The following is a 27,100-nucleotide window of genomic DNA, read 5'->3' as shown; positions in this document are numbered from 1 at the left end:
CACCAGTTAGTAGTCTGTGTCCAATGATCTAATTTTGTTTCAATACTTTTCTTTTTAACACTTATATGGATTGATATTTCATTCCTTTTCAGATACCTTCTCAAGAAGAGAAAATTTAACTACTGAAAAATGTAATAAAATTGATTCTTACAAATGCCACATTAGGACTTTTTTCTGAATCAGAAGGTAAATTATGGGATCTTATCACATATAACCCAAGGAAGCTCTGGTGGCCTAGTAACAAGAAGCTGTGCTACAATCCCAAAGTCACATAGTTCAAACTCACCAGATGCTCTGCTGGAGAAGCATGGACTATCTTCTCCCATGTGATAAACTTCCTTTGATTATCCACTGGAGGCTCCATTCTGACTTGATGGTACACAATAACAACATCACATATAAAGGACTCGGCTAGTGTAGCCCCTACTTTATTTTACTGTTAACCAAAAGGCTGTGTATCTCCAGTGATTCAAATGCACTAGTTGCTATAAGTGAGAAAGATGAATGGTCTCTTCCTGTTAAGATATAGTACCTCAGAAACCTAGTGGAGGATCACTATGAATCAACTTGACCACAGTGAGTTTGAGTTTGTTTGGTTTTCCTTCCAAGTAATCTCATTCTCACCACTGAACTTTAACATCATGATAGATGAAGGAAAGATTGAAACTGTCAGTGATTTCACCTTACTTGGATCTACAATCAACACCCCTTGGTAGCAGCAGTTAGGTATTCTGAAGCAACGTCTGTAGTCAGGGACCTTTCCATATTATTGAGGAACAGTGATATCATTTGGAAGAGTAAGGTGCACCTGATTCATGTCATAGTCTTTCTCATCACTTGTTATGCATCTGAGAGCTGGACAGTAACTAAGGAAAACTGAAGAAGAGTTGATGTCTTTTTTTTTGTTGTTTTTTTTTTGTTTTAGAGCCAATTTATTTAGACAACTAAAAACAATTAGCTGATGTTCAGAAGCAGTGTACAATGAAAAAGAAATTAAACCAATTACTTTATAATGTATATCCCCTCTTCTTTATAAGTAAAGCAAGTCTCTCTGCTTTAAGGGAAAAGTCAGAAAAATAGGCCATTATATTTTTTTTCTTCATAATAACATAAACAGCTACAAGAAAACTAATTGTAATAAGAGGAATTGGATGTTGGCTTGCACATATTCATTCTTAAGGACAGTAGGCTGTCGTACTACAAGAGCATGAATCCACCTGCCTTCTTGTGATACTTTTGGGTTTTCACTTACAGGTAATACCAAGTTAGTTCCAGTGCTGGAGCTAATGCATATTCCCCTTTATTTACTGCGCACACTTGCCTTAAGCAGAGAGTAACCCCGGTAGGCTGATGCTTTCTCTCTGCTTGTTTAGTCCATAGGTTGTATATTCTCTGTGGCATATGCCTGATGCTCAGGCTTTGACTTCAGGAGTAGAACTATAGATGGAATCTGAATTCTTTGAAGCAATTTCCTCTAGTTCTTCTTCTGTTGTTTCTGAAAACTGATCTTGGGTTTTGCCAGCTCACCACTATCTTCTTCAGGAAGCACACATTTCCAAAGGCCATATGTTTTTCCTACAACAGTTTGCCATAGTCTCAATGTTCCATCTTCAGAACCACTGGCATAGAGTTCTCTATCAGGACTAAATCTCACACAGTGAATAGGACCAAAATGCCCTTTGTAGGATTCTAGTTCTTCTCCACTATTATAATCATACTTATAAAGTTTAAAATCTTCACCACCTGCAACAAGAAATTCTTTTTCAGGATGAAGAGATGCAGAATTGATGGTTGCAGGAGCTTCAAAAGACTTAATTGGCTCCAAACTTACTGCACTATGAAATGCAATAGATCGTCCATAGGTTATTACCAAGACCTCTCCCTCAGGAATATATTCCATACTGCTAACAGACATATTAAAAGTTCGAGATTTCACTTCTGTCATAGTAGCCTGATCCCAAAGGCGGACAGTTTTATCATCAGCTGAAAGAATCTGTTTATCCTCACTGCACCACAGAGCCTTTTTTATACCAGAAGTGTGACCACTGATTTCCCTAGGTTCTGCTTCAGGTTTGTTCAATTCATAGATGCGTAACAGTTTATCTTGTCCCCCAGTTAACAAATAATTACTATCCTGAGTGAAATCCACAGTCTTGACAATATGTTTATGAGCCAGGGTCATCATTTCATCTCCTGAGACAGCATCCCACACTTTGGCTGTGAAATCTGCAGCTGCAGTGGCTGCTTTGGTGGCATCCTTATTCAATGTTGCACCCCAAACAGCACCCTTATGACCCAAAAATGTTCCAATCCAGTCTCCAGTATCTCCCTGGCGCAGCATAGGTTTTCCATCTTTGCAAGCGCTGATTAAGAAATAGCCGTAAGGCGTGATGCCACTGAAGGCCAGATCCACCACGGGCCGCGTGTGGCCCGAGCAGGTGAGCGGGGTCAGCCTCAGTGCCATGGCAGCGGCCGACGGAACGATCTGGCTGCAGAGCTGGGGGGTCGCGGCTCTTCCCTTCTTGGCTGCGGCGCCCCCGCCCAGGCACTGGGACCCGGCCGGCCGGGAAACCGAAAACAGGCGGCCCAAGCAGCGGGGCTGAGGTCAGGAAGGGTTTAGGGAGGGGTCAGGGAGTTCTTCAGGGGCGAGCGGCAGCGGCAGCCACCGAGGTAGGGGCAGGGAGGGAGCGAGTTGATGTCTTTTAACTGAGCTGTGGAGTGGAGAAGAGTACTGAATATCCTATGAACTGCCAAAAGAACAAACAGATATGGTTTGGAGAACGTGCAGCCAGAGTGCTCCTTGGAGGCAAAGATGACAAAACTTTGTTTCATAAACTTTGGACATGTTGCTAGGAGAGGCTTTTGGAAGGGGACATAATGTTTGGAAAAGGTTCGGCAAAAGAGAGGAAGATCCCCAAAGAGATGGAGTGACACAGTGACAGGAGCAATCATTGGCTCAAGTATATCAAAGATGGTGAGGATAGCCCAGGGTATGACAGAGTTAAGATTTGTTGTTCATAAGGTTGCTATGTGTCATACTTTACTTAATGGTATTTAATAACCACCCTTTATATCTTTATCTTAAATCACATTGGTGATTTTATCATCCTGCCTTGGTTCAGTATTAGAATACCAACCAAAAGTTCACCAGTTTAAACGTTCTAGCTGCTATGTCACAGCTTGGAGAAATGGTTTTCTGGTTAAGATTCGACATTATTTTTTCAATTAAAAAGAAGATGGAAAGAGTACAGGGAATCACTATATAAAAAAGAATTGGCTGACACAGAATTTCATGAATCAACATATGATCAAGATGCAGTGGTGATGAAGGAGGAAGTATAAGCTGCTCTGAAGGAATTGGCCAAAAAACAAAGCCCCAGGAAATGATGGAATACCAGTTAATATATTTCTGCAAACAGATGCTACCCTAGACATGCTCACCAGGTTATGCCAAGAAATCTGGAGGACAGCTACCTGGCCAACTGACTGGAAGAGATCTCTATTTACTTATTAAAAAAAAAAAAAGGTGACCCAGCATAGCATAGAGATAATTGAATTATCATCACTTGTGAGCAATATCCTACTGAAGTTGATCCAAAATTGACTGGAACAGTACATCAATAGAAAACTGCCAGATGTGCAAGCTGAGCGTAGAAGAGGTTGTGGCACTAGGGACATCATTGCCTGTGTTAGATAGATCTTGGCTGAAGGCAGAGAGTACCAGAGGAGAAGGAATGCCTATCTGTGTTACATTGACTATGCAAAGGCATTTGACTGTGTGTATTACAACAAATTATGGCTAACCTTGAGAAGAATCCGAATCCCTGAACACCTAATTGTGCTCATGTGAGATTTATATTTGGACCAAGAAGCAGTCCTTAGACCAGGGTAAGGAAATAGGAAGGTGTTTGTCAGGGATGCATTGCATCTCCATGCCTTTTCAACCTATAGTCAGAAAAGATTGTTCCGGAGGCTAGAGTTTATGAGGAGGAATGTGGCGTCAAGATTGGAGGAAGACTCATCAATATCCTATGTTACGTAGATTACACAACCTTGCTTGCTGAAACTGAAGAGGACATGAGGCATTTGCTGCAGAAATTCAAGGACTGTAGTCTTGAGTGTGGATTGAAGCTCAACATCAAAAATCAATAAAACAAAGATTCTCACCACAGGGCTCACCTAAAGTATCATAGATGGAGAAGATAATGAGATTGTTAACAACTTCAACTTGCTTGGTTCCGTAGTCAACATTCTTGGCACCAGCATTCAGGAAATCAAAATATGATTGCATCAGGAAAGTCTGCTGTCAGGAATAACTTTAGAGTACCGAAGTAGAACAATGTCAGTCTGGAAATTAAAAAGTGCCTGATCCAGGACATGTTCTTTGTGGTTACTTGCTAGGTATCAGAGAGTGGACAATAACTAAGGATTAAAGAAGGATCAATGTCTTTGAGTTGTGGTGATGGAGAAGAGTGTTGAACATACTGTGGACCCAAGAATAAACAGGTCTGTCCTGGAGAGGGTGAGACCAGGCTGCTCCCTAGAGACCAGGATTTGTCTCCCCCTCTCCCCAATCCAATGTTTTTTAATTACAGAGAGGTGACTGTTATAATCAATCTTTTTTTATGTATTGAAAAATTTAAGATTATAAATACTGTTTCAGTTATCTCTTAACACAATAATGCAATGTAACAAGACTCTTTAAAATTCAATTAATTAAACAAGAAGCATTTATTATTTTCCACAAATTATTGTTGACAAATTTGTATGTTAACTGGGTAATTCTAGTGAAGACTGGGCTCATTTTATTTTGACTGGACTTTGCTGTTTCTGAGGTCAATTTCATGGTTGGACGGAGGTGAACTTATCTAGTTGGCTTTGGGTTGGGAATCTGAGTAGAACAGTTTAGCTGTTCCTTCCATACATACAGCTAGGGAAGCTGTATCCCCTTTTCACTTCAGATATAAAGGAAGGAGGAACTGTGTATTGCAAAGAGCATGGTGAAACTAAAAGTGGAGAATTAAGGCCAAAATATACAGTATGCTTATTTCTCTCTAATGTTTTATTTGAAAAATTTCAAACACAGCAGCGTTGAAAGAAATTTCATTCATGTATCTGCCAATTTTTGTTACTTCTGCTGTTGTTAGGAACTGTTTAGCCAAGTACAATCCATACAGACCATATGAACAACAGATCTGAATGCTCTCCTATCCTGTACCATGTCATTCTTCTTGACATACCTACAGCCCCATACAGCAGTCACTAGTCACTATGTCAATCCATCTGGTTTACAGTCTTCCTCTCTTCTGCTGACCCTCTCCCTTTCTGAGCATCATGTCCCTCTCCAAGGAATAGCTGCTCTTAGCAACATGTCCAAAGTATGTGAGGTAACACCTCATCAACTTTGCCTCCAAAGAGCACTCTGGCACCTTGTCCGAGACATGCCTATTTGTTCTTTTGTTCAGTGTTCAGTGTTCTTCTGCAGTATCACAGCTCAAGAATGTTCCATGTGCACTAGAGAAGAAAATATATTGAGGGGTTTTTTTTAATGTAATACCCTGAGTAAGGCTGTAAGGTAGAGTTGGTAATTGATAGCTCTGGTAGCCCAGGGTTAAGAAACTCTGCTGCAGTCCCTACTTAGTTTGGATTCACCAGCAGCTCTGTGGAAGAATGAAGGACAGTTTCTGAAAACCCGCTGGAGAATCAGCCATAGCTATTATGAGAGCATAGAGCAACAGCAGCATTGTTTAGTTCTTTACCTCTTTAGAGTTGACCTCTCCTTTGGTGAGACTGCTGTATTGAAGTCTCTTACTACTATTGTAGTGGTGTCTATTTTCTTCTTCAAGTCTGTTATTATGTTATTTTCAGGTGTATTATTTGGTGCATAGATAGTAACTAAGAATATATCCTCTTGTTCTTTTGTGCCTTTAATCATTATATAATGCCCTTTCTTATCTCTTTATGGTGATTTTCACCTTGAAGTTTATTTTATTGCCTCTCCTGCTTTCTAATGGATGTTATATGCTTGGCTGGCTGCTTCGATCTTGTGGGGTGGTTGGCCAACCCTGAGGCTATAAATCCTTTTTTTTTTTTACAAGTTGGAATATTCTTCAGAAGTTTTCTCCCTACTCTGTCTCTGTTTAGAAACAAAACACGTGGACAAGCCTGCTGGTATTTGAAATACTAAGGTCAGAGCTGCCAGTATCACTACAACACACACATCATCACAGAAAACAAACGGACAGACAGATGGTGGAAAATAAAAATAATAATGCCTGTTTTTTTTCAGGGTCATTGGGTGAATTAGAGATTATATCTGTAAAGTACCTAGCAGCGTCAGGCATGTAGTAGAAACTCAGTGAAAAGCAACTATACCATTATTCGTTATGGTTGACTGGCAGAGTAATTACTTCAATTTTGAAGGGCAGCATTTAAAATTTGACTTTTGAAACCGGTGCCTTATTCAAAGGCTGGAACTCCAGCCAGCATCTCAGCAAGAGGACACTGAGATAGATGCAGTGGACGCAGGACCAGGCTCAAATTACACAGGTAGCCACTAAGTGCTTTTGTGGGGGAGATGAACACTCTCATCTGTTATTTCTGGTTGCTCCTTGCTACAGTTTAAAAGTGTATGTTTCCTCTAGAGCTAGTAATGTAGAATTGCCAAAATAAATCCAGAAGGAGCTCTGATTACATGACTCTCTTGCTCAAAGGGCTTCAATTAGATGCCTAATATCTTCCACACAGACTTCAAATTCAAAGCATAAATGTTGAGTTCTCTCAAATTTCAACCACATATCTTAAGGAGATATCAAGGTACTATGGAGGTGGTGATAGAGAGGGAAAACACCTCTGGACTCGGAGTCTCACACTTCTGAACACCAGCCCAGTCCATGCCACTTAGTGACCAGGCTGTGTGGAGCAAATGTCCTGTGAGAAAGAAACAAGTATCACTGAGGCATTACAAGATCAGGACTAGCACTCTTGCTATTATTAGATGCTGTTGAATCCATTTTGGATTTGTAGCAATCCAGTTAAAACTGCCCCATAGGGTTTTCTAGGCTTTCATCTTTATGGGACAAAATAATCAAATCTTTCCTCATGGAACCACTGGATGTGTTTGAACTTCCAGCCTTTGGGTTACCAAATTTAACGATCTACCAGCACTTCTTAGATATAAAAGAAAAATAAACGAACAAAAACCAACCCATTGGCATGGAGTTGAAATGAAATAATGGTTGACCCTCCAACAGGTTTTTTTTAATTATTTTTATTAATTTTAATGAACATTTACAGAGATTTTGTATTTTCCTTCATTCATTGTTGCACTTTTCTCCCTGCCCAGCCCAGCCCTCCCTCCCCAGTTTGGTTCTCGCTTTGAAAAGTAAAAGAAAAATTCTTTCATTGGTATACAATCCCCCCGTACCCCCATCCCCCAACTGCCCTGAGTACACTCCACTATGCAACCTTAATTCTGGACTCTTGTGATAACCATAATAGCCTATCATATATTACTTTTAAACTGTTCTCTCCCTCATCTTTTCAATGCAGTATACATAATTTATCCAGTTTTTCTCAGTCTTACCCCAACCCTGAAATCAGTCCCATTCTACAACAGTGGCACTATGAAGTATTTATCCTTTTGTGACTGAGATATTTCACTCAGTATAATGTCCTCCAGGGTTACCCATTTTGAATAATATTGCATGAGTTCCTTGTGTATCAATGCAGAGGCTATAAATCTTAATGGAAGTTGACTGCTCCTCTTTCTTCTGAATGAGTGGTCCGTGGGTTGATCTGCCACAGGTATACAACCTTTGGTTGGCAGTGCAACACTTTACAAATCTTGTTACCAGAGCTCCTTACTTAGCCATTCACTCATTGACTCATTACAACACCCCTTTTCCCCCTGCCCCAGAGGTTTCTATAGAGACTTGAGACCACTCATCAAGTATGTTTTTTTTTCCTACTTCCACCAGCATAAGTATCTGAAATGATACAGGGAAACAATTTATAAAGGTCAGGTTGAGGCAGGATGGAGAAGTACAGGCGGGAGGGGGTGTTATCAGGATGGAGAATTATGGGGTGGGGGTGGGGCGGGTGTTAGGACGAGATATGCTTAGGAGGGACTTTCCAGAAAGGCAGGGTTACCTGAGCCATGTTGGTGATAATTCTGGTTGCCAGGCACAAACAAGTGGAGAGAAGTATTGTTGTAAGTACTGTTGCTAAGGGCAAGGGAGAAGAGGATAGTTTTAGTTATAGGAATGGTCAGGTTCCCAAGTCAGGAATTTATGCCTCTTACACATTTTACAAAATGGTTTTAAAGTGATTTTTAAATTGTATGGGAAATTATTGCCCATCTTCTCTCATGGAGCTACTAGTAGATCTACTAAAGAAATGACACACCCAACGGTTAACAGTACATCATTGTAGACTCCCTAGATGTATTTAAAGAAAGATCTACCTTTTTTCAGTTATGTTATTCTTGTTGTTATGTGCCGTCGAGTCACCTGCGACTCATAGCGACCCTATGTACAACAGCCATAAACTCCACTCTGTCCTGTGCCAATCGCACTGTCTCTGACACTTCCATCCCAATTATCCCAGTCACTGAATCAATCCACCTCATAGAGGGCCTTCCTCTCCTACGCTGTCCCTCCACCCTCCCAAGCATGATGTCCCTCTCCAAGGACCGGTCTCTCCTCACAACATGTCCAAAGTAAGTTAGACGGAGCCTCAGAATCCTTGCCTCCAAGGAGTCACCCGTTTAACCCTTTCCAGGACAAATCTGTTTGTTTTCCTAGCAATCCATGGTATTCTCAATACTCTTTCTCCAGCACCACAGCTCAAAGGCATTAATTCTCCTTCTATCCTCCTTGGTCATTGTCCAACTCTCTGATGCATAACAAGTGATTGCAAAGACCATGGCCTGTATCAGACGCACCTTAGTCTCCAAAGAGACACCATTGCTCTTCAGCAATTTGGAGAGGTCCCTAACAGCAGACTTTCCCATGGCAATGCGCCTTTTAATTTCCTGGCTGCTGGTGCCAAGACTGTTGGCTACAGAGCCAAGCAAACTAAAGCTGTGTACAATCTCAATCTCTTCACCATCCATCTTGATGCTGCCAGTTGGTCCAGTGCTGAGAATCTTTGTCTTCTTGACATTGAGCCTCAATCCATATTGTAGGCTGCCGTCCTTGACACTCTGCAGCAGGCGCTTCAGGTCCTCTTCAGTTTCAGCAAGCAGGGTTAGGTCGTCCGCATAACACAGATTGTTGATAAATCGTCCACCAATCTTGACCCCACATTTCTCCTCCTAGAGCCCAGCCTCCCGGATAATCTGTTCTGCATATAGGTTGAAAAGGTATGAAGATAGGATGCATCCCTGGCGTATGCTCTTCCCAATTTTGAACCATGCAGTGTTCCCTTGCTCTGTTCTGACGACTGCCTCATGGTCCAAGTTTAAGTTTCGCATTAGAACGATTAAGTGTTCTGGGATTCCCATTCTTCTCAGAGTCAGCCATAGTTTGTTATGAACTACACAGTCAAATGCCTTTGCATAGTCAATGAAACACAGATAGACATTCCTCTGGTATTCCCTGCTTTCAGCCAAGATCCATCTAACATCAGCTACAATATCTCTAGTACCACGACCCCTTTTAAACGCAGCCTGGACTTCTGGTAGTTCTCTGTGCTGTTCCAGTCGTTTTTGGATAATCCTCAGTAAAATCTTGTTTGCATGTGAAATCAGTGAGATTGTTCTGTAGTTTCCACATTCTGTTGGGTCACCTTTCTTTGGGATAGGAACAAATATCGATCTCTTCTAGTCAGTTGGCCAAGTGGTCATTCTCCAGATTTCTTGGCACAATTTGGTGAGCACGTCCATGGCAACATCTGTTAACTGAAATATGTCAATTGGTATACCATCTATTCCTGGAGTCTTATGTTTTGCATTTCCTTCAAAGCAGCCTGAACTTCTTCTTTCATCACCATAGGCTCTTGCTCATATGTTGTTTCATGAAATTCTTCTGTGTCTTCCAATTTCTTTCGATACAGTGACTCAGTATATTCTTTCCATCTTCTTTTAATACTTCCTGGATCATTTAACATTCTTCCGAAAGCATCCTTGATTATAGCCACTCGAGATTTGAATTTGTTCTTCAGTTCCTTGAGCTTAAGATATGCTGAACAAGTTTGGCCCTTGTGATTTTCCGACTCCAACTCCTTGCACATTTCATTGTAATATTTTGATTTGTCATCCCGTGTTGCCTTTGCCTTTTGAAATCTTCTATTCAACTCTTTAGTATCTTGAATTCTTCCCTGTGCTTTCGCTTCTCTGCACTCCAGTGCAATTTTCAGAGTCTTTTCTTCCTCTTCTGTCTTTGCAATGACCATTTGTACTCTTCCTGGATGATACCCTTGATATCCTCCCACAACTCATCTGGCCTTCGCTTGTCATTTTAAATTTTACCAAAACTGAAGCCTTTGTTGAGTCATATGAGTAAAGGATCTTTTAGGGAATTCATGTATATTTATTGGGGTTTTTCCTCCCCCATTTAGAAGTTGTAATATTGTTAAGAAGTCATAATTATGAAATTGTGACTTTTTACATAATGTTAAGCCGTTTTTCAGTTGATATTTGCACTCTTGGGCTCATCTTTCCATGGAGTGGTCCATGGGTTGATGATGGGCTAAGCAGTTAGTGTTTTGCAAATCATGGCATCAATTTGAAGAAGCTAACATGATTTATGTTGACATTGGTGAGTTGTTTTTCATTTAAGTGAAAAGTATTTTAAAACTGTCTTTGTTTCAAATCTAATACAATGAATCTAATTATATATCATCCACAGAGATTAAAACTATTGCTCTAAAAGTGTAAAGAGAGACCATATATTTTGATAATAACAAACAAGATAAATTCATAAAAGATATTTATGTTTATGGTAATCATTGAAAAGGAAAATATCTGTAATATAATGTAACAGATTAATTACTTTTATATTCAAATTAAATATGAATTGTAAACAAATAAATTTTCCACTTTTTTACTTAAATTTTTATGACTACTTTTGTAAATAAAATACTTTACAGGTGCTGACCTTAAAGAAAGAGTCAAAATGCATTCCACCGAAGTTGGTCCTTTTGTCTCCAAAGCAAGAGCAGTCATTAATGAAATAGGTGAGCCCAACTTAAATTTTTATTTCACTATGTTGATGATGACCTTAAATTATCAGAACGAAAGGGTAACACAGTCTTGATATGTGCACTTTAAATAAAATTATTAGACATGAGTAATGATTTCTACCATTAGATATGACTATGACTTAAAGTATTATTTTCGAAAACAGCACATATTTATTTAAGTATATGCCTCTTCTTATAGTAGCATTGAATGTGAAGATATTGTTTAAAAATAAGGTGTAATTTGTCATAAATATTTACTGAAAATATCTATTTCTGAAATAACTGTACACAGACACATGTGTTTCAATATTTTGGGGTTTTTTCTATATAAATAGCATTACAGTTCGTAGGTGCCATCTAGGTTCTAGCTCAAACTCATATTACGACTTTGTGTTCAATGAAGGAAACCACATGATCCTGTGCTGTCTTTACAGTAAGTATTATGTTTAAGCCCATTGTGGCAATACATCTCCTGGAGACTATGCCTCTTTTTTTGGTGACCTTCTACTTAGTTACTGAGTATGATGTATCCTTCTCCAGGAACTGACCCCTTCTGATAAGATGCCCAAAATATATGAGAACTGGTCTTGCATTCTAAGGATACTTCTAAGAAACAAGTTTACTTCATCTCTTATAAAACAGATTTGGTCATTTCTCAGACTTTTAATGGTGGATTTTGTGTTCTTGACCAACATTTTATATTTTCTTATAAACATATGAAACCATCAGAAATACTAAGGTTTTGGTTATGTGCATTTTAATCATCAAAATGATATCTTTTGCTTTTAAGTACTTTAAATAAGGTCCTTTGCATCAGTTTTGTACAGATAAAATTAATTTTTTGATAACTTTGATTCTTTGTTTATCATGATATTATTTATTGGTCCAGTTAATGATTAAAAAACTGTTATAATTCATACTGAAGATAATCTTTAATGTACATCAATAAATACTTCAGGTTTTCTTCTAGTTTAGCAAGCAAGTGTACATTCTTTTCATGTTGTTGCTGGATGGCCAATAGGACAAGGTTTTTTGTATGTGGGGAGAGGTAATATAATATAAAAATTGCTTTCTTAGTCATGCCTATTTCTAGAAATTCGTTGTAAAAATTTATAAATAATGCTGTACATCAAGACCTTTTATGTGGAAATGTCAGACTTCAGAAGAAAAGGACTATCTTGTTTTAGGCTGTTTAGTTAGGTCTGCATCAGGGTTCAGGAAACTGCCATTAGAAAATGTAGCTTTAGGGTCCATGGGTTCCAGATTTATTTGAAGACTTAAAATGGAATTAAGCCTATCTATCCTGGGGGCAATGTGCTTTATGCACATGAGGTACCTGCTAATTTTAAGCTTTCATGCACAGCTCCTTAATAATCATGTTATTGGAGTTTTTTGGTACAGTCAAGTCAGAACTAACTCAAAGTTGACCCTCCATTGGGTTTTTGAGGCAGTAAATTATACAGGAGGATAATTTTTTTTCTCCCTTAGAGAACCAGTGAATTTGAAACTCCAGAAGAGTGTGACCTTTAGCTCAACTCTGCAAAGACTACCATCAGAGCTCCCTAATTAAGACCATAGTGACTGCTATTTTACATCCCCTATCTATGGTGCACAACAACAATAATAACAACATTCATGACACACAACAACAATAATTGGCAAAAATATCTTTAAGGCTGTTAATATCAGGAATTCGTGAGAGAGCGTATCACTGAGAAGTTTTACACATATCTAAAGGCAGACAGAAGAATTTAATGAAATAACATATGAGCAAGATGTGGCCCAACAGAGTGTGGAAACTATTCTCATTGATTTCACATGCAAGCAAGATTCCACTAAGATTTTCCAAAGACAACTGGAACAGCACATCAGCAGAGAACTGCCAGAAGTCCAGGCTGGGTTTAGCTGATGTTAGATGGATCTTAGCTGAAAGCAGTGAATACCAGAAGAATGTGTCTATCTGTGTTTCATTGATTATGCAAAGGCATTTGACTGTGTGGATCATAACAAATTGTGGCTGACTCTGAGAAGAATGGGAATCCCAGAACATTTAATCATGCTAATGCGAAAACAAACAGATTCATCCTGGAGAGGGTTAAACCAAGCTACTCCGTGGAGGCAAGGATTCTGGGGCTTTGTCTGACATACTTTGGGCATGTTGCAAGGAGGGGCAGGTCCTTGGAGAGGAACATCATGGTTGGGAGGGTGGGGGGACGATGCAGGAGGGGAAGACCCTCTATGAGGTGGATTGACTCATTGACTGGGGTAATTGGTATGGGTGTGTCAGAGGCAGTGCGATTGGCACAGGATAGAGTAGGGTTTAGGGCTGTTCTACATAGGGTCACTATGAGTCGCAAGTGACTGGACGGCACATAACAACAACAAACAACAACAACGTTGCATTATAGCATTGAGAAGGCAAAACAAAGGGAGACGATACTAAGTAAAAGAACTGATCAGAAGATTTCAAATGACAGATTAGAAGATAAAATATTATAACAAAATATGCAAAGAGCTGGAGTCAGAAAATAGAAAGGGAAGAACTCTCTCAGCATTTCTCAAACTGAAAGAACTGAAAAATAGATGGAAGCCTTGAATTGCAGTACTGAAAGATGCCATTGGCAAAATCTTTAATGATTAAAGAAGCATTAAAAGAAGGTAGAAGGAGTACATAGTCACTGTACTAAAAAGAATTGGTAGACACTAAAAATTTCAGGAAGCAATATATGAATAAATGTCAATAAGAAAGGAAAAAGTTCAAACTGCGGTAAAGGCACTGGCAAAAAGTAAGGTCCCAAGAATAGATAATATACTGATTGACATTTTTCAACTAACAGATGCAACCCTGAATGGGCTCACTAACTAGTCTATGCCAGGAAATTTTGAGGACAGCTTTCTGGCTGAGTGACTAGAAAGAGGTCCATATTTGTTCCCATTTCCAAGATAGGTGATCCAATAGAATGTGGAAATTATCAAACAGTATTTTTAACATCACATATGATCAAAATATTGCTGAAGATTATGTGTAAAAAATGGCTGAAACAGTATATTGACAGGGGACTCTGAGAAGTTCAAGCTGGATTTTGATGAGGCTGTGGCACCAGGTATATCATTGCTGATGTCAGATTCTGACTGAAAGCAGAGAATACTAGAAAAAATGTGTTTTATTGGCTGTGCAAAGGCATTTAACTGTGTGAATCATAACAAACTTTGGCTAACATTGAGAAGAATGGTAATCCCACAACACTTGATTGTGCTTATATGAAAGCTATACCTAGTCCAAGAAGCTGTTGTCCTGATGAAACGAGGGAACACTGTCTGGTTTGAAATCAAGAAGTACATGCATCAAGGGTGTATCCTTCCTCCATAACTGTTCAGTTTGTATGCTGAGCAAATAATTCATGAAGCCAGACTTCAGGAAGAAGGATGTGCCATCAGGATAGGAGGATGACTTCTCAACAGCCAGCGTTATGCAGATGGCACAACCTTGCTTGCTGAAAGTCAGGAGGACTTTGAAACATTTGTTGGAGAAGATTAAATCCAGAGTCTTCAATGTGAATTGCATCTTAGCATCAGGAAAACAGAGGTCATTGCCACTAAGCCAGTGGGAAACATCATGATTAATGGAGAAAGGATTGAACCTGTCATTTTTTTTCTGACTTGAATCCACAATCAACACTATTGGTACCAGCAGCCAGGAGATAAGAACCTGTATTGCAATGGGCAAGTCCACTGTCAGAGACCTCTCCATATAATACTGAACAGCAATGATGCCAGTTTGAAGACTAAAATGCACTTGATTCTTATCCATTAATTGCTATGCATCTGAGAACTGGATCTGAATTACAGAAGTAGAATTGATGCCTTTGAGTTGTGGTGTTGGAGAAGAGTATTGAGTACTCCTTGGAGTGCCAGAAGAATGAACTAATATGTCTTGGAAGATGTGCAGCCAGAGTGCTTCATGGAAGCAAAGATGGCAAAGCTTCGTCTCTCATACTTTGGACTTTTTGCTAGAAAAGGCTATTCCTTGCAAAAGGATATCAGACCACCATCGAGATGAAGTAACATGGTGACTGCAACCATGGGCTCAAGTGTGTGTCAGAGGTGGTGAGGATGGCATAGGATAGGACAGGATTCAGTACCGTTGTTCATTGTAGCGACACTGTACAACAGCTCTGCAACCTCTATCTTGAGCCAGTCCCATTGTATCCTAGTCACTGAGTCAATCCATCTCATCCAGGATCTTCCTCTCTTGTGCTGTCCCTTCACCTTTCCAAACATAGTATCCTTCTCAAAGGACTGGTCCCTCCTGGCAACATACCCAAATTATGTGAAATGCAATCTCAAAATTCTTGCTTCCAAGGAGCAGCCTGATTTCTTCCTCTCTAGGACAAACCAATTTGTTCTACTAGCTGTCCATGATATATTCAATACTATTCTTCAGCACCACAGCTAAAAGGCTTCAGTTCACCTTCTATCATCCCTAGTCATTTCCACCTTTCTGATGCATAACAAGAAATAGAGACTATGGCCTGGATCAGGTGCACCTTAGTCCCCAAACTGGCATCAGTGTTCTTAAGTACTCTGGAGAGGTCTCAGAGAGCAGATTTACCCAGTGCAATTTGTCTTTTGATTGCCTGATTGCTGTTACCAAGAGTGTTGATTGTGGAGCCAAGCAAACTGAGGCTGTTAACAGTCAGTCTCTTCATCATTTATCATGATGCTGCCAGTGGTCCCATGGTTAAAATTTTTGTTTTCTTGATGTTGAGCTTCAATGCATATTTAAGGCTGCATTCCTTGACCTTCTGAAGCAAAAGCTTTAGGCCCGCCTCAGTTTTGGCAACCAAGGTTGTATCATCTGTATAATGCACATTATTGGTGAATCTTCTTCCAATCCTGATGCCACGTTCCTCCTTATAGAGCCCAGCCTCCTGTATTATCTGTTCTGCATATAGATTGAAAAGATAAGGAGTTATGGCACACCCCTGGCATATATCTTTCCTGATTCTGAACAATGCAGTGTTTCCTTGCTCTGTTCTGATGACTGCCTCCTGGTTCAAGTATTTGTTTGCATAAGCGCAGTCAAGTGTTCTAGGATTCTCATTCTTCTCAGAGTTAGCCATAGTTTATTGTGATCTGCAGGGTCAAATGCCTTTGCATAGTCAATGAAACACAGGTAGACTACTCTCTGCTTTCAGCCAAGATCTAACATTAGCTACAATATCCCTGGTACCACAGCCTCTTCTAAACCCAGCTTGCACATCTGGCAGTTAATCTGTTTGTTCCAGTCATTTTTGGATCATTTTCAGTAGAATCTTGCTTGCATGTGATTTTAATTATATTGTTTGATAATTTTTGCACACTGTCAGTTCAGCTTTCTTTGGAATAGAAATGGATATTAATTTCTTCCAGTCAGTTGGCCAGGTGGTTGTCCTCCAGATTTCTTGGCACAACTTGTGAGCACATTCAGTGCAGCATCTGTTTGTGAAATACTTCAATTGGTATGCTGTCAATTATGAGGGCCTAATTTTTTGCCAATTCTTTTAGAGCATCTCGAACATCTTTTTTCATCACTAACTGCTCTTACTCATACACTCATGAAATTCTTCTGTGTCAGCCAATTCCTTTTGGTACAGTGCGATAGACTCCTTCCATCTTCTTTTAATGCTTCCTTGACCATTGGATATTCTGCCCAAAGCATCCTTAAGTATTGCAGCTCAAGGCTTTAGTTTGTTCTTCAGTTCCTTCAGCTTAAGAAGTGCCAAGTGAGTTCAGCCCTTTTGATTTTCTGACTCCAGCTCTTTGCACGTTTCATTATAATACTTTATCTTCACATGTTGCCCTTTGAAATCTTCTGTTCAGCTCCTTAATAGTTTGATTTCTTCCCTTTGTTTTGGCTTTTCGATGTTCTGGTGCAATACTTAGAGTCTCATCTGACGTCCATCTTGGTCTTTTCTTCCTCCTCTTGTCTTTGTAATGACCTTCTGCATTCTTCATTAATGATATTCTTGATATCCTCCCACAGCTCATCTGGTCTTCGCTCATTAGTGTTCAAGGTCTCAAACCTGTTCCTGAAATGGTGTTGAAATTCAGGTAGGATAAAGTCAAATTTTGGTTCCTGTGGCTATCAGCTTCAACTTTAACTTGCATACAAGTAGTTGGTAGCCTGTTAATCAGCACCTAGTCTAGTTTTTACAATTTATATTAAGCTTCTTCAGCAATTCTTTCCATACATGTGATCAGTCTGATTCCTATATATACCGTCAGGTGAAATTCATGTGAATAACCTGCATTTATGTTTCTTATAAAAGTTATTTCCTATGAATAAATCATTCATTGTACAGAAATCTATAATTCTATCCCCAGCCTTGTTTCTGTCACCAAGTCCATGCTTTCCAACTACTTTCCCTTCTTCCCTGTTCCCAACTTTTGCATTCACATCACCATTATTAATGCATCTTGATTGCATGTTCATTTGATTTCTGAAGATAAATTTGGTAGAAATCTTCTCTTTCCTCCTCTTTGGCTTTAGTTGTTTGTGCATATATTTGAATGATGATAGTGGTATTCACTGGACTTTCTTGTATGTATATGGATGTTATACTGTCATTCAAAACATCATATTTCAAGATTGATCTAAAAATAACTTTTTTAATTGTGAAAGCAACCCCATTTTCCTTCACTTTTTCATCCCCTGCATAGTAGATTATAGGATCTTCTGATTGTCAATGCCCCTTGGCAATCCATCTCATTTTGCCAATACCTAGTATGTTAATATTTATGCATTTCATTTCTTTCTTAACAATGTACTATTTTTCTACATTATGCTTTTCACTTTCCATGTTTCAATCACTCTGTCTGCATACAACTCTTCCTTGTCCTTTGTGTTTCCAATTTGAGAGCTCATTCTCAGGTGCCATATCTACTAGTCTACTCTAAATGTGCTCTGTTATATGTAGAGTTTTCAAAGACCTGTTATTTCAGAGGTGGATGGCCAATCCCTCTTCCTAGTCTGTCTTTATTTGAATGCTCAGATTTAGACCAGTATCTGACAGAGAAGTATTTTACTGAAAGGAGCAGATGAAAGACATTTCCCAATTTTATTTTTTTTATTTTTAATTTTTATTTATTTATTTTTTAATTTCCCAACTTTTTCAGTGGTTTTTTCTTTTTAATTTCCCAATTTTAAAAACAACCAGTAGATTCTGTGCTGCTCCCCACCTGTGGCATGTGTGTCTTGACCCATCCCTTTTCCTGCTTCAGTAGCATCCCTTCCACTCTCACTTACCCTATTCAGTACCTCCCTCCTCCTATCCAACCCTTAACATGATGGCTTCGGTATCAAGCTTTCTGTGATTCTGAATGCCTCACCCTCCTGCCGGTCTCTTATGCTGTGACCAGTCTCTGTTAAGTTTAAAAGTCTCTAATCCAAATTCCAGGTGTTTAGGGAATGGTTTCTATCTCAGATGGTTCTGAGGAAAAGTCCTTTGCCTTGAGCTTCTGCTCTAGGACTGACTTCTTGTGACTTGGTGCCTCATCTCCATTTGCAGCACACTGCTGTCACAGTAGGATAATTTCCTAGGAGAAGGTAGTATGTTCTCTAGATCTGCTATGTAAATATTGCTAAGCACACAGGCCCTGTTTGCTGGAATTCTGGAAGTTGTGGACATACCTGGTTGGCAAACTTAACAAAAAGGGGGTGGGGAGATAGAAGAACAATAATTCAATCAATTAATGATAGGGGTGATATCACAACAGAACCAGACAAAATTGAATCTGTACACCAGCAGTGAGGAAATCAAAAGACGAACTGCATTGAGAAAATCTGCTGTCATGGACCTCTCCAGAGTGGGCAATGATGAGTCATTTAAAGTGTAACTTACTATTTCCCTAAGAAGCCCCATAATTATAAGTATTGTCTATTCTGTGGGGTCATTGCAACAAATTAGTGGACACAGTAAGTCTTATGAGAAATAGGTACTGTTAGAATTGTTAGAAAAGTTTAGAGAGTGCAGCATGGAGGTATCTCTGATATCAAAGTAATCAGACTTTTGATGCTATTGTTGGGAATTCTTCCCTCTCCTTCGATTAATGGAAGTCAAACTCTGTGGCACTCATGCCCAGGCTGTTTTTGCAAAGAGCTAGAAAATCTTTTTAGAATTCCTTCTTAAGTAGAAAGTCTTAGAAAGGCTCAGTTCTCTCAAGTTGCAGCATCAGAAAATTGCCTTCTAATAATAAGGATTTTTTTTATTGATTTCACAAGACTTTTAGATTGCAGTGTGGGATGTTTATTTTTTAAAAGAGCTTTCAGAAGAATCTAGGTATTTCCACTTTCCTTTTCCATTCTGTGATGAGGTGAACTTGCGAAAGCTTTAATATACCTTTTGGAAACAAAGAGCTGAATTTGCATTGAAATACAGATGATAAAAATTCCATCTCCTTAATAAACATTTTCTCCCCTTAGGATTCCTTGTTTTTTTAATGAAAGTTTGCAGAAAAGATGGATTATTCATTCATTCACTGTTGTACATTTTCCTCCCTACCCCCTCTCTGCAGATAGCTTTAAAAAAAATAAATTTACTCATTGTTGCATAATTTCCTACCCCCCTGCCCCAGTCCACTTTTCTATACACCTTTTATTCTGGACTATTGTCATACAAATAATGCCTAATGATATATTTCTTTTAAACAATGCTTTCCTTCATCTGTTCCAATGCAGTGTTCATTATTTATCACTTCTTCTATTAGTGTTCCCCCAACACCTGTGTCAGTCTTGTTTTATATCAATGGCAGTATTTCTCCCTTTGTGACTGAGATATTTCGCTCAACATAATGTCCTCCAGGGTCACCCATGTTGTGTAACATCTTATGAGCTCCTTGTATTTCAGTGTTGCTTAGTATTCCATTATGTGAATATACAATATTTTTTTCTATTCATTTGTTAATGGGTAATTGGGTGCTTCCATCTCCTTGCTATTGTAAGTAACACAGCAATAAACATGAATGTGCACACAGAGTTTATAAAAATAATTGACTTCTGAAAAATTTCAAATGCCCTAGTTAGCAGTTTAAATGTGCTTAAAATTGTTGTTATGTGCTGTAGGTGTTTGGCTGTGTACATCATAACAGACTATGGCTGAATCTGAGAAGAATGGGAATACCAGAACACTTGATTGTGCTACTGCGAAACATATACTTAGACCAAGAGGCATTCGTCAGAACAGAGCAAGAAAACACTACATGGTTCAAAATTGGGAAGGGTGTATGCTAGGGATGTGTCCTTTCTCCATACTTTTTCAACCTGTATGCAGAACATATCATCCAGGAGGCTGGGCTCTACGAGGAGAAATGTGGGTCAAGCTTGGTGGAAGATCTATCAACAATCTGCGTTATGCAGATGACACAACCCTGCTTGCTGAAACTGAGGAGGACCTGAAGCGCCTGCTGCAGAGGGTCAAGGACTGCAGCCTTCAATATGGATTGAGGCTCAATGTCAAGAAGACAAAGATTCTCACCACTGGACCAATTGGCAGCATCAGTATGGATGGTGAAGAGATTGAGATTGTTCACAGCTTTAGTTGGCTTGGCTCCACAATCAACACTCTTGGCACCAGCAGCCAGGAATTTAAAAGACATATTGCAATGAGAAAGTCTGCTGTTAGGGACCTCTCTAAAGTACTGAAGAACAATGGTGTCTCACTGGAGACTCAGGTGTGTCTGATACAGGCCATGGTCTTTGCCATCACTTGTTATGCATCAGAGAGTTGGACAGTGACTAGGGAGGATAGAAGAAGAATTGATGCCTTTGAGCTTTTGGTGTTGGAGAAAAGTATTGAGGGTACCATGGACTGCCAAGAGAACAAACAGATTCATCTTTGAGAGGGTTAAACTGGGCTGCTCCTTGGAGTTAAGGATTCGGAGGCTTCGTCTGACATACTTTGGTCATGTTGTAAGGAGGGACCAGTCCTTGGAGAGGGACATCATGCTTGGTAGGATGGAGGGACAGTGCAGGAGGGGAAGGCCCTCTAGGAGGCGGATTGATTCAGTGACTGGGGTAACCAGGATGGGTGTGTCGGAGACAGTGAGATTGGCACAGGACAGAGCAGAGTTTAGGGCTATTGTACGCAGGGTCACTATGAGTATGTATGAAAAATATATATTTGCATATTATTACTTTTTCTTTAAGAAAAAGCTGTCTTTCTTGGCCAAATGCATAGAAAATATTTTTGTACAAGAGAACTAAGTAAATTGTGTATTAAAAAAGGCTTCACTGAAATTTTACAGAGTAAACCTCTTTTTGTTTGTTAACATCCTTTTTAAGATTAGAATAGGAGCACATTTGATGTTTTATAAGGTCAAAGCCTCACAAAATAAATCATTAGCAATTTTAAATTACCATCATATAATAGAAAAATACGTTATCAAACTTTTAAAAATTTTTCTTCTACATGTATTATTTTTTTCAATGGAATCTCTTTTATAACTACCCAACATAGCTGTGTTTGTACAAGTAAGGGAATCCTATAATACCTTGGTTACTACAATGCACTTGGGTTATGAATACTCAGCCCCTAGTTAGGAACCAATCCCCATAAAACCAATTATATTAAATATTTGAAGTATATACAGTTGTTCTTAGTAACACATGAATGCTACTTTGTAAATCAAGACATTATTGTTATTGTTATATTATGTAAAACTGTTTTAACTATTCTGAGAAGAATGGAAATCCCAAAATATTTGGTTGGGTGTATGTGAAACCTATACTTGGACCAGAACAGAGCAAGGAAACACTGCCTGGTTCAAAATGGAGGTGTACATCAGGGGTGTGTCCTATCTCCATAGCGTTTCAATCTATTTGCAGAACAGATCATCTGGGACGCTGGGCTCTGTGTGGAGGAATTTGTCATTAGGATTGGAGGAAGACTCATCAACAGTCTGCGTAATGCAGATGATACAGCCCTACTTGCTGAAACTGAATAGGACCCAAAGCACTTGCTTCAGAAGATCAAGGATTGCAATTTTCTTTTTTTAATTTTTAATTTTTTTTTTATTTTTGTTCATTTCAGTGAACATTTACAGCGATTTTGGATTTCCATTCATTCATTGTTGCACTTTTGTCCCCACCCACCCCACCCTGGACTGCAGTTTTCAATATGAATTGAAGCTCAGCATCAAGAAAACAAAGATTCTCACCACTCATCCTGCACATTGGCAGATCCTGAGGTGAAGAGATTGAGACTGTTAACAACTTCTGTTTGCTTGGCTCCACAATCAACACTCTTGGTACCAGCAGCCAGAAAATCAAGACAAATTGCATTAGGAAAGTCTTCTTCTGTGAAGGACCTCCACAGAGTGCTGAAGAGCAACAATGTCAGTCTGGAGACTAAGGTGCACCTGATCCAGGCCATGGTCTTCACAGTTAATTGCTATGCATCAGAAAGCTGGACAATGTCTAGGGTTGATAGAAGAAGAATTGGTAAAAAAAAAAAAAAAGAAAGCAGGAAAAAAAAAGAAGAAGAATTGGTGCTTTTGAGCTGTGGTGCTGGAAAAGAGTACTGAATATACTATGGACTGCCAGAAGAACAAACAGGTTCAGCCTGGAGAGAGTGAAACCAGGCTGCTCTTGCAGAGGCAAAGATTTTGAGACTTCATCTGACATACTCTGGGCATGTTGCAAGGAGAGACCAGTCCTTGGAGAGGGGTGGCATTCTTGGAAGGATGGAAGGACAGCTTAGGAGAGGAAGACCCTCAATGAGATGGATTGATTCAGTGACCTGGGTAATGAGGGTAGGTATGTCAGAGACAGTAAGGTTGGCACAAGATAGAGCAAGTTTCAGGCCTGTTATACTTAAAGTCACTGTTGTACATAAAGTCTCAAGTGACTCAAGGGAGCATAACAGCTACATTATGTAAATAAACTTTAATGTATTTGAATATACACTAAACCAAATACAAACATTTGTCTAACTGGTGGTAGATGTGAACCATACCTAATTGTTTCAATTTATATATAAATTTAACTTAAAGCAGATTTAGGAAAAAAACTTGTTCATAATCTGCACATTGCCTTTATCTAAAAATAGAAAGTTGTTCTTTTGATACCACAGTATTTGATTAACTTAATATTCTTTCCCATATTTATTGCCATCAAATAATACTTCATTGCAGGAAAGTCACAGTTTTATATGCCATTAAAATATCCTTAATTTTTGTGATTGTGCATACTAAAAAATAACTTGATGAGGAGTTGGGAAATTCAAGCTCTAATCCTTCTACTGTGTTACATGAGATTCCTATGAGTCAGAATTGACTTGATGGTACATAATATGTGCCAGGTGCTTGGTCAGTTGTTTTAAGTATTTTGAGGTCTGGTGGCCTAATGGCTGGAGTTGTGCTGCTAACTCAAAGGCAGGCAGTTTGAATCCACCTACTCCATAGGAGAAAGATAAGCTGTTTCCTGCTGGGTCATTTACAGCCTCTGAAAGCCCACTGGACAGTCAGCTATAAGTCAATTCCAGCTCAACAGCAATAAGAGAAATCCCTTACTATGCTTTCTTTTAGGTATTTTACCATGAGCAGATTCATGGGTGGGCATTTCATGTTTATTAATCTTTCTTGTTATTGTGAATTATTGACTTTTTACCAACCCATAGCTAACCTTCCAGTGGGTTTTCAGTAGCAGTAAATTGCACAGGAGGAGACTGCTCATCCTTCTCCCATAGAATAGCTGATGGATTCAAGTTGCTTGCCTTTGGGATTGCAGAGCAGATACTTACCACTAGTCCACCAGAGCTCCCAATCTTCCTTACTGGCTTTAATTTGCTAAATTTTAAGCTCTGTAAATAAAAGACCTTTTTGAATTGCATGCTGCAGAAGGCCAAGACTGCAGTCTTCAATATGGATTGTGTTAAGTTAGCAGGCTTAAGGAAGAAATCACAGAGAACAAGAGAAAGCCTAATGCAGCTTTGTTAAAGGAGGTAGGGAATAGGGGAGCTCCCAGGTGAAGTTCCTCATTCTGGAGAAGCAGAATGGGGAAGTCACACTGTGAACTTATTGGGGAGGGTTTTTATAACAGAGTCTTTAGGGAGGGACATTCCACTCTGATTTATGATTCATCTGCTATCTCAGCCAGGCAGGCAAAGCCATTTGCTCTCCTTATCAGCAGCAGGTAAAGCTGTCAGCATTTTAATTCTGAATTCTTTATTCTTCTCTTTGGCCCCCTTTGTCCAGACTTAACATCCTAACCTCTTTAGTGATAAAACAGGGCAATTTATATTTCTTTTGGCTACTTCCTGCTGAACAGGGTTGAAGATTTGGGGGTTCAGAGGCTGGAGTGAGTTGGTCCGGGATCAGTGGCCAGGGGAGAATTAAGTTGGTCATCTTGATCCTGTGAAGTAAGAACTTAAAGAGACATGGAGCAATTAATAACAATATGGTTAAGATTACTATTGGTCTTAGAGAGGGAAGAATTTAAGCTAGAAATGGGGTTTTGAGCTAATTTGGGAGAAAGCTGGTGGTTTTACTAGTTCTGATTTATTTATATAGTAACAGCACTTCTCTTTTAGGAATAAACAGGTGCTCCTTTCTTGTCAGTCAGGAGATTAAGAGTTTTTTAACTTTGGAGAGCTACTTATGCCAGTGATGTTAGTTGACGTTCGAAGAAGGCTAGACTGAATTTAATTATGATTGGTAGAAATGCTGCTCTCTTAATTTGGAGGATGGGGAGGAGCCAGATTCAGATACATTATACAAGGTGATTTGGGGTATGATTGTTATAGACAAACAGGGCTTTTTTTGTGGCAAAATTCTGTATAGTCTTACTACACTGAAAGTGTTGTCCTGGTTCAGCTACAGTGTGCTTATTTATGCTAACATTGGGTATACAGTTCTCATGTTCTATTGCAGAGGGTGCTAGATGTGAGAGGTCTTAGTCTGCTTACCAGGCTCTGGTTCTCAGAAGGGAATGTGTCCTTGAATGGTGGAACACTCAGTTTGGGCTGATGTAATGGCTCGAGGTGTTTTGGTGTAGTGTGATCTAGAGAAATTGATTGGTACTGCTGCTAGCAAAGGTCATTGTAAAGAGGTACACAGGGAACAGAGGGAAAGGCTGGTCCCTATATGACTTTGGTTAAGGAATAGTAAGGTGCTCTGGATAATTTGGATCCAGTTTGAGGCCTGCATAGTTTATGGCTTTCCAGAGACTTGTTCTGTTATCATCTGCTCAGCTTGGAGAATGTCATTGGAGACCTATACTTGAGTGTTGGCATCTAGAGCATATTCTCTGCTTATGTGTATTGTGCTAGAGAGCAAGGGACTATATCTAGTAGGATATAGTTTTCCTTTAACTCTGACCTGCCACCTGGCATTCCAGGGGTTTGAGATACAAAGGTAGGTTTGTTTTTGTTTGTTTAGTAGAAAACCTTGGTATAATAAATGGCATGGATTTTGCATGACTAATCGGGACAATTTATATAATTTTTTTGTTATTTTTGATACTATGAATGAATTTGGTTATATGCAAGGTAAACAATGGGTCGTTTATAGGATGAAACTGCTTTAGGTGATACTGAAATGGTGATTACTGTTTGATATCTTTGTTGAGAGCAATCTGCTTAGCTAATGAGGTATATGGTTGGAGTAGACTGATGTGTGGAAGTTTTTTAGGGCTTGAGTGCTCAGTGAAGCAAAGAGTAGTAGGAATTACTATTTAAGAGGTGTAGGAAATTTGCTCAGTGAGGGGAGCATGTTTTACTTGAGAAAGGGGTTACTTATGACCTTAATAGCTGTAGGGGTGGTCAGGATGACTGTATAAGGTTTGTTTTCATGTGGTTAGAGAGGCTTGGGTGCATGCTCTCTGATGAGAATGGCATCTTTTGAAGTGACGTTAGTGGCTTGGTCTAGACTTTTAGATGAGGCTCTGGGTATGCAGCAGTCTGAGTGTTTTTAGAGTAATTGTTTAAGGAGGGAGAGATAAGGTATGATCCTAAAAGAAGGAGTTTGGCGATTAAGTTATGGTTTAGCAGAAGCAGTTAGTTGGAAGGGATTTAGAAAGGATGGTGAGCAGTGTTGTTTGGATACGGGCTAAGGCAATAGGAAGTAAGTTAGCTTAAGACTTGTGTAACTTGACAGTTAAGTAAAATAGGACTTAATGAGTTTATTTATGTGCTTTATTTTACCTAAAGACTAGGGTGATATGGTATGTACAGCTTCTAGTAGATACTTAAACTAGATGATATCTACTGGGTGACTTTGGAGACGGAGCTAGGATTATTGTCTGATTGTTTAATATAGAAGTAGGGAGGCTAAAACTGAGGATACATGCTGGAGAAGGGCTTCAGTGACTTCTGCTGTTTCTCACCTGGTTGGGGAAGGCTTCAAGTTATTTGGAGAAAGTACTTACTATAGATAAGAGATACTTATATTTTTTTGTGGTTGGCATATGTATGAAATTTACTTGTTAATCCTGTCAAGGTGTGTGGCCTTGGAGTTAATGTGTGTGTAGTGTGCCCTGGATGATGTTGTTGCAAGGCTAAATTTTTTGTTATATGATTTGGTTTGCTTTACTCATGCTAGATAGCAGAATGGCAATGAGCGATTAAAAAGGCATATTTAGAATTTATGTAAATGTTGATGGTAAGGCTTCTAATTAGATGTAGGGGTTTTGTCAGGGTAATAACCTTGGCTTTTTGTGAGGTTGTGCTTTTGGGAAGGTTTTTTTTTTACAGAGTTTTTAGTATGTTTTTAAAATTATTATTATATTTTATTAGTTTCAATGAACATTTACAGAGATTTTGGGTTCTCATTCATTCATCGTTGCGCTGTTTTCTCTACCCTCCTCCCCAGTTCGTTCTTCTTTCCCCACCCCCCGAATGTCTGTTTTAATTGTCCAATTGCCACAGTGCTTGTCAAAGCC

General features: G+C 39.2%; 1 protein-coding gene and 1 pseudogene across 2 annotated transcripts in view; one reads left to right on the top strand and one right to left on the bottom strand.

Moving 5' to 3' along the window:
- LOC102847977 (methylglutaconyl-CoA hydratase, mitochondrial-like) overlaps nt 1-27,100 on the top strand; it is a 200,619-nt gene that overhangs the window by 81,329 nt on the left and 92,190 nt on the right. The window contains exon 4 of the mRNA XM_006901178.1: nt 11,092-11,178. Coding sequence (XP_006901240.1) covers nt 11,092-11,178 — 87 coding nt within the window. The remainder of the gene's footprint in view (nt 1-11,091; nt 11,179-27,100) is intronic.
- LOC102843518 lies at nt 1,287-2,464 on the bottom strand (annotated as a pseudogene). The gene has a single exon (XR_439017.1). The product of XR_439017.1 is annotated as a serine/threonine kinase receptor associated protein pseudogene (transcript).

This window comes from Elephantulus edwardii, unplaced genomic scaffold (genome assembly GCF_000299155.1).
Source record: "Elephantulus edwardii isolate Elephantulus edwardi_28Jun2011 unplaced genomic scaffold, EleEdw1.0 scaffold00313, whole genome shotgun sequence".
Taxonomy (NCBI): domain Eukaryota; kingdom Metazoa; phylum Chordata; class Mammalia; order Macroscelidea; family Macroscelididae; genus Elephantulus; species Elephantulus edwardii.
This window is presented reverse-complemented; position numbering and strand designations above follow the sequence as displayed.